This window comes from Coturnix japonica, chromosome 3 (genome assembly GCF_001577835.2).
Source record: "Coturnix japonica isolate 7356 chromosome 3, Coturnix japonica 2.1, whole genome shotgun sequence".
NCBI classification, from domain to species: Eukaryota; Metazoa; Chordata; class Aves; order Galliformes; family Phasianidae; genus Coturnix; species Coturnix japonica.
This window is the reverse complement of record NC_029518.1, coordinates 2,498,995-2,515,839: the sequence shown is the minus strand read 5'-3', so window position 1 is coordinate 2,515,839 and position 16,845 is coordinate 2,498,995. Positions and strand designations below refer to the sequence as shown.

General features: G+C 40.7%; 1 protein-coding gene across 7 annotated transcripts in view; it reads right to left on the bottom strand.

The window, feature by feature from the left end:
* Nucleotides 1-2,880: 2,880 nt before the first annotated feature.
* Nucleotides 2,881-16,845, bottom strand: part of KIF16B (kinesin family member 16B) — a 122,119-nt gene continuing 108,154 nt past the window's right edge. For 4 of the 7 annotated variants that reach the window (XM_015856735.2, XM_015856732.2, XM_015856734.2 and 1 more), the window contains one exon: nt 2,881-4,162. In XM_015856735.2, coding sequence (XP_015712221.1) covers nt 4,004-4,162 — 159 coding nt within the window. In that variant the 3' untranslated portion in view covers nt 2,881-4,003. Of the gene's footprint in view, nt 4,163-14,707; nt 14,836-16,845 lie in introns of all 7 variants that reach the window. The other 3 variants (XR_001553712.2, XR_001553716.2, XR_004306516.1) reach the window with 2 other exon arrangements.

Genomic DNA, 16,845 nt, shown 5'->3' with positions numbered 1-16,845 from the left:
TGAGCACAAGAGCAGTGCTGCAGGAAGCTGACACTTCAGCTGTCAGCTCCACACTGGAGAAAAACAGCAATTATAAAGCAAATTAAACTACAAAGAAAATGGGAGGGGGGACACGGACACCAAGAAAACAAAACAAAAACAAAAACAAAAGCAGCCAATAGGGCTTCCCATACTGCCTGATTTTTTTGCTGCTAAAGCTTTTTATGCAGGTGAGACGTAAAGCTAAATGCACTACTCCAAGCCCTTGTCTCCATTTCATCAAATATTGATGCCATCACTTTACAAGTCCTTCTCCCTTTTCTCCCTTAAAGCTAAACAAGCTTTAAAACCACTTTAAAAAGCTCTTTAGAAGCAAAAGACCAATTTCTCTCATGATCTGGTATTTTTGTCCAGTTGGACAAGATCTTTTACTGATTTAATCACAAGTGTACAGGGTGGAATGGAAGCTTCTGTGTTTATAAAAATCATTTGTAGGCCACAGCTCCATCAGCCTGTTCTTTGTATTCTGCATCAACTTTCATAGATAGGACAAGGGGGAATGGTTTTAAAACTGAGACAGAGGAGGTTTAGATCGGATATTAGGAGGAAGTTTTTCACCCAGAGTGTGGTGATGCACTGGAACAGGTTGCCCAAGGAGGCTGTAGATGCTCCATCCCTGCAGGCATTCAAGGCCAGGCTGGATGTGGCTCTGGGCATCCTGGTCTGTTGGTTGGCGACCTTGCACATAGCAGGGGGTTGGAACTGGATGAGCACTGTGGTCCTTCCTGCTGCCACCCCCACCTGTAGCCCATCCTGCTGCCACCCCCCTTCCCGCCATCATGGCGGCAGCTCTGCCTCATTGAGTGGCTCGGCCTGGCCTTGCCCTGAGCACAGCCACACATCGGTGGGTGATGGGCACAGGGAGGGCACAGTGCAGTGCTAAGTCAAGTTAGGGTAAAATGTGGAGCACACAAAGAGTAAAACTTCATCAAAACTCTGTTGAACACCTAAGAGAAGCAAGGATATGAGCCAAATGGTCTGATGACTTATATGGAAGCATAGCTTTAGGGAGGAGGGCATGAACAATGGCCCCAGTTCAGCAAGGTACAAATAATTATTGCCTTTAATGTATAAATAGTCCCAAAACAAAAGTTAAGATTTAGCTTAAGGACTTTGCTGACATGAAGCCCACGTGCACAAATCCATGAGGCACCTTGAAAACGACCAGCCCCGGAGATGACTCTTTCACAAGAGTCAATATTTTGAAAGTAAAATTAATGGAAAATTCTATAGCCTGAGGAAAACTTTACAGGGATGCAGTTCGGAGATCTTGAAAATGGACAATAATTTCAATGTGCTTGTCAACTTCTATTGAAAACTTCTGAAGAGAAATAGCCCGACTTAATGATCATAGGTGATGATATTATTAAAAGATGCCTCTTAGTCTCGCCTTAGGTTGTGATCATTTATTGCACTCTGGATCACACTGAAGAATATATAAGAAGGTGGGAAAAACTGGTGGCCTGGGGCTGCGGTCCAAATTGCACGTTTACATTTGCATTTCTCTATCCTTTAACTTGGTGACATTTTAAATGGAGTGATTAATCAGCCTTTACTTTGTTACTTGCAATCTACACAGTAAACATTACAGGCCAGACAAACTAGCCAACACAAATTAGACACCTTATTGGCAGATTCATATCACTAGAGCATCTGATCCTCCTTGAATTAATTTGTACAGGAATCAAGCGCAAGTCTTCTTTTAAATCCTTGTGAAAACCGAAATATTCATACTTTTCACACTCAGCTCTGTCCAGCTGTGATTTTCTTAAATAGTTTCTCCAAATCCAAACTGACACCAGACGCATGACTTACCTCTGGGAGTCCTGCACATTCCGGTCTTCTCATATACTAGCACTGGCATTGTGGCATGACAGTTTCACTTGTCAGGTGCCCCACTGGTTGCTGTGGGAAAAAGTTGGCACCACTGATGGTTTTTCAGGAAGAAAATCTGAAGAAAGTGGTTTTGCAGAGCAGATAGAGCAGCCTGCGATTTCTTGCCTTTCCAGGTTGGTCCTTTCACACAAGTGGGACATGGGAAATAATGATTTACACACAACTACGTAAAATTCATTCTAAAAACTATTTAGCACTAATTCCTTACCATATGGCAGTGTAGTGATGGAAGAGTAGGACAGGACAGGAGAGACTGAAGAGACTTTCTGGTACTGAAATGTGATTTAGGGTCAAAGTTCCCCTGCCAGAATGAAACAGCAACGCGATACCCAATTTCTACCATTGTGAAGCACTCATACATGCCACCAGGGTAAACACAGACAGGTGAAAATAGCAATATTCCATTAATGTTTGCAGCAACATCAAACTCCAGTCATTCCACTTGCCATAAGCTCTCAGACTTGTTTGACTGCTTCTAAAAACCCAGCTTCGAATTCAAGGTGTCAAGAGACAGGTATTTTAACAGCATTTGGGTAGAGTGACACATATCAAAAGACATCTAAGCCTACCCTGGTATCATTCTGATGAGAGGCGGCTTTGAAACTTTACGTTCACATCTGTTTCCACTGAAGAAAAACTAAATAATCATAATACTTTCAAACCTTAAGTCATCCATTTTAGCCAGCTTTTTCCTATTTTCTTTTTTTCCTACATTTGAAATGCTTACCATAGCAGGGTGGTCTTAGTAGTGGAAAATGTTCTTTATTTATCATACTAAACATAAAGCATTGCTGTTTTTGTAATTCAGGTCATGAAATCAAAGTGTTACCAGCGTTGCTGCCTCAGGTTTAATAATCATTGTCCACAACAAGAAATAGCTTGATAACCAAGACCTACCGATGGTCAGTGATGGCAACTCACAAATAATGCTTCGTACTCCTAAACTTACCTTCCAGGATGCATTTTAATATTAGCCAAAAGCTCATTAATTCTGCTTTTTTACAACCAATTATACATTAACATGTACATACACCCAGTTCCAGTCACAGTGTATATATAGTTTTGGATCTGTAGCAACATGAGTTCTAACTGTATATACATGTGCAAGTCTGAATATGTCCTGAGTCATTTTAAAGTACTACTAGTAAAATCCTGTAAATTTTAACTGATGCAAATGAAGTTCAGGTTTTACAGTGTTATTATGAAGAAGCTGTTTTCCAAAGAAGAAATCTAGCACTCTGAGTTAGCTTTATGCATAGCTCTGAGCTCTGTACGCTGCACGGCATCCACTTACAGTCAAGGTAATTAGGAAACGTGAAAAGATGCCGACTGCATTCTTCAGCAACTATTGCTTCCTTTACTGCTTAATTAACAGCAAGTGATTCATTCTGCTTCAAAATACCCAAGCGTGGAAGACTTTTAAAGGTTTTAAATTATATTATTTCTGCTGTATATGTTTTGTAAACATTCAAGTCACTCAGGCTCTTTAATTCTTCTGAGAAAAACTCAATCACACAGACAAACACTTAAAAATATACGTTCTGGGAGAAAAAAAAAAAATAAAGAAGCAACATTGGAGTATGAGCACTGCCTTAAATGCCACAATAGAGTGTAAGAAATCAAAACAGGTAATGTTCCTTAAGGAGCAGCTTGGACAGGAACTGCAAGGCTGCTCAGAAACTCTGTCAGTATGACATGTCAGCACAGCGAACAAGAGATGATCTCACATGACCATAACAAATTGTCTGAGCAAACACGAAGAAGTGCTCCCACTGAGGAGCGGATCCAAACCCAGCATGAGTGTCAGAGCTTTCATACAGTATTAAGAGCGCAACTCATGAGCAATGTCTGTGTGCTTCATGCCAGGAAAACGCAGGCACTAATATGAGAATGGGAAAGGACTAAAGCTAGCATCAGGGCATAGCAGTCTTTAGCTAGAGTTGGTTTGATGCAGCTTTTCCGGCATGAAAGAAGATACTCCTTCTTCCTCCCCTGAATTTCTCTCACACCACAGAAGTGAAGGCACCACTGACTGTGCTCCTCTGGCACAAGGGTCCTGGCACAGAAGTTAGCTGGTCCCATGACTGCTATAGTCAAAAACTCCTTTCCTGAAGAACGGTGAGAACTCACAGATGGTGTGTTTTGACAGAGTCGACCCCACTTTGTCAATGTGCAGCGGAGATGATGGCGATTGCAGCATTGCAGTGAAAAAGCTCCTGAGGTATGTCTGTGGAACAAAATGCAGAATGTCATAAGGTTTTCTTGATCAAGTCAAATTGATTACAAGTACTTGCAAGATTTAAACAAACAGCAGTACAAAAAGAAAACAACAAAAAACCAACAACACATAACAACACCTCCATGGACTGCAAAGAGTCCTTTTAAGTAACCATCAGCATTTAAATCTGTTCATAAGATATGGACATGAAATGTCCATGTTAAGTAGAAAAGAAATACTCCCCATTTTCTTCCCCTCCAAGCTTGTTAACTGCTTTATTCTGCATTCATGTAGTACTTCTGCTAATCACGACCAGCTAATAATGCTGTCTAGCATTACAAAACACTGCAGCAGGTGCAAACCTCAAATCTATTCTGCAGGAATTTCACTACATATGGACACAAAAGGACTTCAGAGATCTTCCTCATCAAGCCTTCATGAACCTCACATGGAAAAGGATTTGTTTTGATCAAGGCCATCTGCACAAATGTCCTATGACTTCCATATCATCTCAGAACATAAGAGCATCTTTTCACTTGCCCCCTGAATGCTTTTTGTTTTTAAGAAAGTCTGACATGTAAGAAGCATTTCCCTTCCCAAACGTTAATGTTCACCAACCACTGCGTGACTTGCATCCATTTATATCCAGAGAAATTGTGACAGATGTATATTAATACAAAGTTAGCTTTCACAAACCTGACGGGGTTTCCTTTGCATATGGGTTGAATTATTACAATCATTTAGCACGGTTTAATAGACGGTAGTTATAAATTCTGAATGGTCACAGTAGGTAAGATGTCGATTGGGCAGGTGATAAAACATTACCAAATGTCACCCAAATAGCTGCAGGGGAAATCGCATCTTGAACACAAGGATAAACACCTTTGCTCTGTACAGACTGACCACAAAAAAAAAGGGAATTAAAGAAATTATTCACTGATCTGGGATGCAGCGGGAAATACGTCTACAAGACAGAACAGCACAATAACCTACAAAAAACCACAAAGTTTAGTCATCTGAAGGCAGCAACTTGTGGGTTATGAAAAAGGACTGCTCAGGAAGCAGTCCTAGTTATTTACTTCTCAAGGAGAATTTCTCCATAACATAACAGCCAGTTACATATTTAAAGTACCTTGGAAACCAGCTATATTAATATTACAGAATGCAGGATAACAACAACAAAAAGTAGCAGCTGGCACATAAGGTGTTCTCTTGGCAGGACTGGTAGATTTCCTTTTTTATTCAGCTCTCCCACAGGTTGTATTAGAGCTCATGAAAAATATTCATTACAAAAATACCTTCAAGATGAATTCTAGCAGCCTAAGAGGTAATTTAAAGTGAGCAACAGATGTCATATCAGCATTTGTCATAATTAGTTCACAAAGTAGGGCCCTTCAAAGCAGTCCCAACCCAGTAATGCCTGAAGGATGAGTATGGTGGAAAATCAAATGTAAAACATAGCATACCATTAGAGTTTTAGCACTGTGCTGAAAAGTTACTGCAGTAATTTCAGTTTACGGCTACTGAAGGCTCAAAGGTACCAAAATTTCTCACCGGAGACATTATAAGACCTATTGCATTCACCTCAGTATGTATGGCCAGATAATTGACTGTCATGCCTTTGCTGTTGAGCCATTATTCATTGTTTTGGCACAACAGCTCTAACGAAAGAGCAATAAATAAATAAATAAGATCCCGCTGCTATAAGCGTACACTTATCTGACAGGGGAGCACTGGGAACAGCAGGGATACTTATTTTCCCAGATCTGCACGCAGGAGTTGCTCTGTGAATATCGCAGATTCTTTGAACATGAAGAAGATACTCAGGAAAATGACAACAAGCAGACTATACCAGATTATGATGGAATTCATTTTCTGTGAAGGTTCCCAGCCATATGGCTTGGCATTGTGTGCTCTTCAACAACCATTTCTGAACAAATTAGCTCTCTTTTAAATCCCATCTCTGCATTTGCCCTTGTTTGAAATGCTGATGCGTTAGGACAGCACACAACTGATGTGCCCTTGACACAAAGAAGCTGTTGCTTCAGTGCAATTAAGGCTGCTCTGCCCAGATACGCTGATTAGGAGTTAATTCCCATAGATGGAAAACAGAGCTCACACAATTAGTGTGTATGCCCCTATTAAAGGGCTGTGGAGAGGCAGTGAAGGGGAAGGTTGCTCTGTCCTGTCTGCTGCAGTATGGACAGACAAAGTTGAAGAATGTGGTAGGAGAAAATAAAGAGAGCTCCTTATTTACGCATTGAAACAAGCTTCCCTAATTCACATAGAATAGGCAGAGAATGAGGGTGACAGCAAGCAGGGAAAGAAACAGGGGCACACCAACAAGGATCATGGAGAAAAAACTTTGCTGGAGATGTGGATGGGACTCGACATGGACTTTGTGGCAGTTCAGGAGGATACTGGAAGCTGTATGAGTGGCAGCAAGGCTAGATGAGATTACCTCCTCTTCTGGGACCCAATGAGGAGGGGGAGAGTTGTTTTCAGAGCTTTCGTATTAAATTCACTTGCAGCAGCAGGTGTGATTTTTCTCTGTTTACAGAGCAATGCTGTTGTTTGTGTTGAGTTAAAACTAGGTGGGAAGCAGACTGGTATCTTTTGATGTGCTCTCTTAAAAAAAAAAAACAACAAGTCTTTGATGCTGGCAAGCTCAGGTTGCCAACACAGGAACACATACAGATTTCATATAAATTAATGCTGTGACATCCTACCAGCATTTCACAAACAGCATCTAAATCATTTTTCCTTGTACTAAAAGCTCTATTTTATAGCAACTCCACTTATTTTCTTTAAAAGTTAATCATGCAAGTCTAGCAAAACTCCATAAATGCTACAAATGCTCTAAATGTCACGTCTCACTCATTTTTGCTCGTAAGCCTTTCAGGCCTACAGTCATTTGTTCCACGTTTAGCCTGGTAATCTGTATTCTTCAAAATGCGCTTAGGAGTTTCACTTCACCTGCTATGTTGTTGCTTTACCAGAAAACATCCTAACTGCAAAGCTGTAAACGTCTCAGTGTGGGGGGACTGCACCCCAGCAGTATAGCAGGAGCATAAAATGGGTAACTTGTCAACAGTCCACACTGCTTACTCAGCCTAAATATACATCCAGGAACAGCAGCTTAGAGAATGGGAAGACTCTTGGCGAGACTTATAAAGATAGAAAGCCAGGTTTAAATTAAAATATATATATATATATATATGAAAAGCAGTTTTTTTCCTCTCTTGGCACGCATTATAATCTTAACAGACTTCGTCTTAAAATTTATGCTACCACACTTGGAAGCTTTCAACTTGGATTCCAAGCATTAGGAAGTGAAGCACGACAGGAGAAAGTCAGGAGAGGCCCAAAGTTTTCTTGTCCCTTACTGGTTTGAGTAGCTTCCCTTCCAGTTTCATTGTGCTAATGGCAAAATGGTAACCATTTTGAAAGCTTATTAAAAATTCTTATTTTAATAAGGTTCATTTCTTTATCAGTAGACGGGTGTTCATCTCAGGCTTGATCCATCAGCACAGCAAAGACATTCTAATGATTTCTTCACTCCGTCATGATGTTGGGACCTCATAATTTTATGTATTTTAACATAAATCCATAACTTAATTTAAAGTTATTAAAGTTATTACAATCAAAAAGCTTTCTTGCCAGTGAAAGCGTTCTTATCATCCTTTCAGTTGTGTCATATGAAAGGAGAATTCAGTTCAATGACATTGTTCTCATAATCCATTACAAACAGCGACAGCCTCGGAGACCAATAGCAGAGCTTAGGAAGAATTGGATTTTTCATTAAACTTTGGTCGGTTTCAGATCTCATAAACTTCCAGAATATGAAGGAATTTGGAACACCCCTCCCTTGCTGCTGTTTCTAGTGATTTCCTACAAAAAGACCCCCCTCAAAAAAAAAAATAAATAGCTTTAAATTCTTTCAATATAATACTTTGCAATTAGCATACTAAATATCGCCCACTGATATCTGACAGAGCTGAAAGCACCACAAATTTTCATTAGATAAGCCTCACCAAGCTTTGGGGATTTCTAAAACAATAGCTTCTTTTTTCCCCCCTTTCTTTCAACACCCACACATCCAGCTGACAGTGAAAAATCTCTCCCCCAAGGTCACAGGAGGTCATCAGAGGCACAGGCAGCAATAATTAACTTGCTCATCTAACTTTTAGCATCGGCTCTTCTCTCCCTTTAATATAGATGCTAGCTTCCCTTGGCATCAATCACATAATTATTCTGTTGACTAGTGTTAAGTGCTGCAAGCTTTAAATCAAATCTTGATTTGAATTATTCATAGAGCAAAGCATATGCAGGTATCAGCAGCTGTTTTCTATAGGAAAGAGATCTGATTACCAAAAAAAGAAGAGTCTGAAGCACATCCCTGTCTCTGGAAATCTGCATTATACTACAATTATTGCACTGGTTTCAGAGAGAATGTTCACAAAGTCAGCTACTCCTGAGGAAGAATCTGTCCCAGAATGAGGAACGTGCTTAGCTGCCAATCTGCCATCACTAAAGTAAGGATCTGCTCAGAAGACAAAGCCTGCTGCAGGAGCCCCTCGTTACTGCAGAAATCAGCCATCTCCTGCCTTTGTCTCCTAGAGAGAAACTGTCAGCCATATGCAAAGGAAAATGAACATTTTGGGGCCCCTTCCCAAATTAAGCAACTTTCTCTATGTTAGACCATTGGCTGGTGTCTGGATGAGGAGAGAAACGAGGGCTTCAAGGAAGGTTTTTCAAATACGAAGCGCTAGAGAAATGCCAGCCATCATTGCTAACAACAACCTCTGCTGACAGAAAAAAGCCTGGCTTAAACGACTCTGACAGGAGATGGTGTCTGGTGGCAACTTCAGGTTGGCAGAGGGCCCCGTCTGGGGTGATACTACATACAGAATCCAAAGAGATCTTACGTCTGCCCAACAAAAATAGGACTCAAACTCCTAATTGGATCTGCTTCTTCTGTGGCTTGTTGGTTTTTTGTTGGGTTTGGTTGTTGTTTTTTTTTCTTACTGGCAAAAGTCAGAGGGAATCAGCAGGATGCCAAGAGACGAAAGCTGTGGTTGCAACCAGCTTGTATCAAGTGTGGAACAAAGGAGCCCTAAGGAAGCTAAGCTGGCTCTGCCTCCAGAAGGACACAGAGATCATGTCTTAAACACCAACAGGACTGGATTACCTGGGTCAGGAGTGGAGTACAGGGCTAGGAAGATGTAGTATGAACTGAGTTCCAGGTCCTCCAAATTCTGCCAAATATCCCAACTTTATACAGTGAGGGGTATTCAAGCTGCCCAAACAGAGGCATGCCATCCAGCTAGCAGTTCCAGCAGGCTTCTCTGAAAGGATAGCCTGGTCCTCCAGGACACGATCCAATTCATCACAGCAAAGCTTCTGCCCTGTGTTCACCACTAAAGCAATCTCCTCTTCCCTGAGGGACCTGCTGAAGCTAACCAGCTAATTAGGTGTGAGTAATTGCCAGCACAATGCTCTGATTGCTCTCTAAAAGTACTTTCAGATCCATTTCTGGATTTGTTAAATACGAAAGCGAAGGGAAAGAACTGGCAGGCAGCAAGAATTTAAAATAAAGGTGGTATTGCTTTGCAGTAAAACAGCATGGAAGTATGGGGGACCGTACACAGGCTACGATTAATATCATCACCTCCAGCCATTCTCCATCCAGCAGATAGAACTGCTCATGGGTGTTTTGGCCTTCTGTGATTCTGCTTGCTTTGTTGTTGCTGTTGTTGTTTTTAAAAAGAGGAAAATATGCGGCTTCACTTTTTTTTTTCCCAGCGGTTTGACATATATTATAAGGTATCATAAAGCAGATCTCAGTAAAATATGTGAGCAGGACAGCAGGTGATATCAATACCTCAGGTTGTTATTTCGAGCCCTTCAGGACGCATCTAATGTCACCTCACTATCTGTACACATTCATCTCCTGCCACACACCCCTAGGTCATTATGTGCAGCTGTGATTTCATAACAGAGAGAAAAGACTTAGTGCCCGGGAGACTACCCTGTGCCTAAAGGATCTTAGCTCTGTGAAATATAAGGAATGAAAGCTTCTAGAATTACAACATGATCACCAGAACCGGTATCTGTTGCAGAAAGACCAGGCAGGTTGGCTGAATTCTCCTAACAAAAAACGATAATATGAGACACTATCAGAGTTCTGCAAAGCTTCCTTGGGAAGTCAGAGGTAATAAATGCCTCCAGAATTTATCTGTCCCATAGGTATGGCAGGCCTTGCTCTGGTCTCACATGGCTTGTGCAAGCACAAGGAGATTTTTCAGGGGAATGAAGACAGATTCAAAATTGTTTAAAAATGACAAGTCACACCAGCTGGCCAGGATATTCAGCAGAGGGCTGTCTCTTTCAGACTGGCAGACATTAATTAGGCTCAGGGCTGGATTAACTGGCTTCACATTATACAAGCAAAGAATAAAGGAATAACTTGTTTTAATCAAACCCTTCCTGTTCACTTTGATTAGGCCTAATCAGAGGCGAGACTGTTTACAGATAATAATACCTACCAGTTAGGGAGAAATAAAGGCCTTCCCAAGCAAGTACTGCCTCACCCTATCCTATACCAGTACGCTTCATACCTATACATCCAACTTCACACCGCAACCATTTGCCCCCAAAATGGAAGCACACCCATGTTAAACTTCCAGATGCCTCCCCAAGAGACTTTGTTCTCACGTCCTCTTATCCATGGAGGAAAGAAAACCTGAAAGCACAGCAGCAAGTGCTGCAGACAAGACAGCTGTGTGGGGAGTAGAACGTTTGTTGCAGAGCAGGCAGCAGGGATCAGCTGCTGTGGAAGGCTGGCTGTGTTTCCCAAGAAACCCCTACTTAGGGGTTTCCCTTAACACAAATAATGTATTTCTCTTTAATAAGCCAGCAAATATCTTGACAATTAGGCTATGACACACACAAGCAAACTCTTAGCCTCTTAGAGCAAACTTGTTTGTTAAGGAACTATGTAGGAGGAGATATGATTGAAAAACCCCATCAAACAATGCAATGTAGCTCATTTCTTAAGGAACACATTTACTTATGCTGGATCTGTCAAAATAGGGTATTGCTTTCATAGCAAAGAATTCTGGAGCTATCAAACGGACCTATGGAGCCTTGTGTACTTGGCTGCTGTTAGGCACTGCAGTGCCACTAATGTTGCAGCAACCTGTGCTGCTGGTGGACCTGACCCAGGGCTAAGAGAGAAGCAGCAGTTCTATCCACACCTTCCCTCTGGGCACATTTAGAGATACCTAAATAACTTTGGAACCAAGCTAGAAGGAACTGAGATCTTCAAATATCTAAATGCCATTAATAAAAGAAAACAGGACTTGCATTTTAGCCCCTCGGGAAATTCTGCCTCTATTTTCAAGCCCAACGTGTTGCAGATTCCTTGAATCAGGATTCCAGTTGCCTCTGTAACATCTCCAAAAGTGTTTGAGTGCCACTAAAATTTAATTTTACCCAGGGTGGTGCTGGAATGTACTTGAATACATACACCTCTTTGAATTTTCCTAACGTATAAGAGTTCTGAGAGATGCCAGTTATGATTCAAGGTGAAATTGCTCTCCTAGGTTTTCAAAATCCAAACTATTCATTATACCTATTTAGAGCATTTTTTTTTCTGTGCAAGTCTAATGGCATGAGCACATTATGTTGAATTACTATTATGCTGCATCGAATTAACTGCTGAAGTCAGTCTACTTCCCAAATTACAATCTTATTCTACCTGAAATTCATTTAAATCTATGGGACTTAATATTTCTTACAATGTCTGCATGCTAAAAGCTCCAATTCATTGGCTTTAAGTAACTCCAATGAAAAATGGAATTGTAGGCTAGCAGAAAAAAAGAAAGAAAAAGATAAAGCCAGTAAAGACTGTGATTTACAGGTGGTCCATCAGTGTGATACTGCTTTGGGAAATAAAAGGCCATAAAAAACAGATCAGAAAGACCCAGCTAGTGAAGGAAACCAATCTTTTCTCTGGAGCACAAGTCAAAACAAGTCCTGTCAAAATCTATTCAGAAAGAATAACAACAGAATTGATTTTATCACGCATCTCTGGGTGAGCAGCGACAGCGTGTCATCTGCTGGAGTGGCCTTGGCAAACAGCTACCAAAGCACTTGATATGCATCACCTTCTGCTTCCTTTGGTGAAATCGTATGCTGGAAAATGACTGATACTCTTGCTTTGGAAAGGTATAGCAATGAGTTCAAGCCAGTGTCCTTGGTCTAGCACTCCCTTTATTCATCTACCCATATCTGAATGCGGAGAGCCATTACTGGAGACCGATTGAAGTACAGAACTTGATTTGCAGCAGGATGCTGATTTATTCAGAACTGACAGCAAAACACATTATGATATGGAGCTAAACTAGAGTTAATACTGCTGTCACATGTGCAGAACTTTCTAAATCAGAATAGACATACCTGATTTTTTCATACTCTAAAAAAAACCCAAAACCAAAACCAAAAACAGGCCCCAGAATTACACACCCTATTTAATTCTTTGTTTGCAACAGAGATGAACATTTTATCACAAAAGATTTTTTTTATTTTTTTTATTTTTTATTTTTTTTGAGGTAGGACTTGAAATCATACACCTTAAAAGAGGAGCATCAAAGTTATTGTAAAGGAGCATGTGTGGAAGTTACCTCTAGCAAGCTCTTAGAAACAGGGTTTCAGACCTGATCTTGAATGAGCCACTTAGTTGAAGCAAGTAAGACCAAGAGGTTGCTTGCATTTACTGTTCTTTCTGCATCTAGTAGCATTTTGGAATGAAGCTTGATCTGATCTCATTCATAAAACAACTCCAGGCTTTTATTTCACTTCTTCCAAACTATCATCTTTCTCTCCTACGGCTCTTATAAGACTAGCACCATTTGCTGTGGGCCTGGCTGAGATTCCGTAGCTTTTCATCAAAGTAAGACTTTATTGGTATGGAATCAACTGCTGATGCATGCAACATCCTAATTTCTACTTATTTGTATCTAGCGGATCTACTCAATCAGTAAAATGAAATGTACTTCCTTTTTGAAGCCAATGTGACCTCACACAAGAAGCAGTGGCACCCAAAACCGATGAAATGCTTTACTGCTGAGAGCTGCTACAGCTTCCCTGTGAGGGCTGCCACTTCAAAGAAGATGAGCCAGGTGCCTTGTGCAGCCCTGATGATGTGCTGAAGGCCCTAAACCTGACATGGGAAATTGTTCTGCAGTGGTTAACTGCAAATGTTTGCTGTCTGTAGACACGGCAAGACTTTAGTGTTGTTGCCAAAAAGCAGTTAGCTTTCTTTCAAAATAAATAGGTATTAGAGGTTATGAAAGGCTCTTGGTGCAGGGTGACTACACCTAATCCAGAAACTTGTGCTTGATGTGGATTTCACATCACTGATACTCACTATTCAGTCCCCCTTCCCAAACACATGTGCTGTTTTTCTCTGTGGATGCGTCTCTACTCTTTCTTCCTGTGCTTTTATTACATTCCTGTTCCTCTACTGGGAAATTAAAATCATCACTCTGAAACATAGTTCAGACTATGGGTATGAAACAATCTTTTGAGGATTATCAAACGCTGCCATTTGCAGCAGATTGCTTTGCAATAGTAGTTGTACGGTATGCAGTCATGTCTGTAACAAAAGGAAAAGCCTCCTTTTATCTTTCAGTGATTATCAAATATATTCTGCATGCTTTCTGAATTCCATCTCACTGAGATGTTTCTAAGAACAGTATTTACAAGTGCACTGTCATAGGCAATCGTTCAATCTGCAAGAGCCAGGCTGGTGAGCAGTCAGCTTTAAAGCCCTTCTTAAAAAGCTCCGGTGTTGTTATAAGCTGATACCAGAGCCTAATAATTTCCTTTTAATGGTCACTTTGAACTGACGCACATTCAATAGCTTTGAAAGGTCTTTGTGACTGTTGTCAGTGTTAAGAAAAACACAAGTGCCCAACTGACCACACGTGCCAGGGTGTTTGCAATACAAACATCAATTCACCTGTAACTTGCACAAAGCTGGTTGTTTCAGTTAAAAAGATTAAGGATGCACTGTGAGTAAAGACTGGCAGGATGTGCTCACATTCTCTTTCTCCTCTCTCATACTGAATATTCAGACGATGAATCACCTAAAATTTCATTACAATGTTTCTGCCCTCGTGACTCCAAGAAAAACCTCAAGAAATTCGGTCTTAAACTGGCTTGAACACATTCAGTTTCTGGGTTGCTTTCACCAGCCAGTTCCCTCTTAGGACCGGACAGAATAATCGAATAATGCAGTTCATTCAAGATTTATTTCTAACTCTTCCCACCTATCATTGAAAAACTCCTCATCAGACACCAGGAAGTTAGGAGGTTAAGGACAATTGCATTATTAATTTTAAATAAATTGAGCGTGTCTGTCTCTTAAAAGAGATTCAAAGTATGAAAGACAAGAAAAAAAAAGGACAGAGAATGACAGGAAGATGTATGTGCTCCTTCAAAACTCCAAGTGGATTTGCTTTACTCTACTGGTACAGGTGGACTTACTTTCATACCCTGAGCTCTGCAAGGAGCAGCAGAAGGAAATGCGTGACTTCTACCAACTGTTGTGCTGTCTGCTGGTGCATCCCCAGTCAGGCTTTCTGTCTGTCGTCCCTTGCTGTCCACAAAGAAACCTGAGGAAATGCAGCAGTGGGGATAGGGAAAGTGAAATAATTAACAGAGAGGAGACAGGCTGAGCTTTGAGGGGCTTTTTCTATTTGTTTTCCTTCAAGTCACAGCCTGCTGGGATTTTGTCAGCTTAGCAGTCGTGCTTTTCTAAATACGCTGGTGACAGCAGGAGAAGAGAAAGGCAGTGAGTGGGTCCATGGCTGCAAGGCTTCTGAGCAAGGAGGCAAGAAACACGACTATCTATTATGTCAGTATAGGCATTTACTTATGCATTTTTCCTGGCTGCGCAATGGTTAAACAGGGCTAACACTGATCTGCCTTACGAGAACAAAGGATTTGTCCATGAGAAGGAGAAAATTAAGCAGGGAATGATGATAATAATTTCCCTGCAAAAACGCAATATCCCAGAGCAGCTGGGATTTTAGGAGAACCTTTTACTGTCAACCACAGATCTATCAGCTTCCCCAGTAATAAAAGGTATTGAAGATAAAACAGAAACAGATACACTCACCGAGCAGCACATCTCCTGTGACGTGTGCTTCCTTTGAAAAGTTTCTGCTTATAAACTGAGAAAGGATGTATACGTCCTCTGATTTCATCAGGGAAAAAAACGGGATCCTATATCCTTATTTACTGGTTTCTAATTGCATGAAAGGATAGATACACACTAACTTCTACTCATTAACTTTAATCAAAAGAATTCTTGGCTGTTTCATTTAAGGCGGATTTAATCAAGCAAGGTTGGCTCTGAAGTGAAATTACAGCCTTCACACTGTGGAACAATTAATTTAGAGTTTTGCCCTGCAACAGGTCCCTGATGAAATACCAAATTAATAGATTGCAACAGGGCACTTAGGACAGGTAATTTTAAACACAAGTTAGGTGCTTATTCTCATGATGTAGAGGTGAGACCCCTGTGCCAATTCGCAGGTTATTTTTCAAAACCTCTACGGAAACGTATGACATCGGTCAAAAGATTACATTATACCAACAAGCATCAAAGTAAAAGTGTTTACACTGCAAAAACGCATCCTGCATATCAAAGACTTCTCTCCAGGTTCACCTCACAGTAAAAGATCACACATAACATGCACTTTTTTACCAACAACGTATTGAGAAGCTTTTGGTTATTAAGCACGTGACCTAGCTAGGGGGAAATAAAAGAAATAAAGAACCCGATGTTTTACATAAACTTTGAATTCATTGTGATTTTAAATCAAAATTCTCATAATTTGGGGGCTCCTGGTGTCTTTTGCTCAAGGTAACATCGCTCTCATTCTAATGAAATAATATGCCCACTTCTTAATTGAAGGTGAAATAAGGTAACACTACACGGCAATCTGAAAACAAAACAGCCCTCCCAAAAGGTCCTCAGCAGCATTTCAGCTGCACTGAACACAGCCACAAAAGCCCTCCTGCTATTTTCAGTACTTCTGCTCCTGTTGTGGCTAGAACCTGAGAGGTGCAGTGTAGGAAATAAACAAACTCTTCCTAACCAGCTATGGGTCCCTCAAAGGATATTTTGGCCAAATGGTTTTGTAATTAGGCACAAGGAAAAATTTCCCTGACTGTAGCCAAAGGGAGGCAATTAAAACAGATGTTGAGATATATGCAATAGAAGTAGCTCTCTGCTGTACATTTAGCTAATTCTGAAGTTGAGGAATAGTTTTGCTCCTACAAGAACTCCCAGTCTGCCTAATTTCCCAGATCAGACTGAGCCGCAATTTAGCCTTGACATAAAGAAAAGAGCCTATGAGGCCATTTCAGTAACCCACTGCTAATTCCAGAAAGTACTTTAGAAAGGTGTTTGACTGAAATGAGAGCTTCGGTTGTTTTATCTTTTACACAGGTGTGCATTGGATTTTGGATTTTCATTTGTGTGCATACTTGGAAAAAAGTGAATTAAATGAGAAACTGCTTCTCCTCACAGATGCTGCTCAAGAATGCCCTGGGCTAGACAAATCTCTACTGTTCCACTCCAAAATTAATCCAACAAGCCCAGGAAAAACAACATA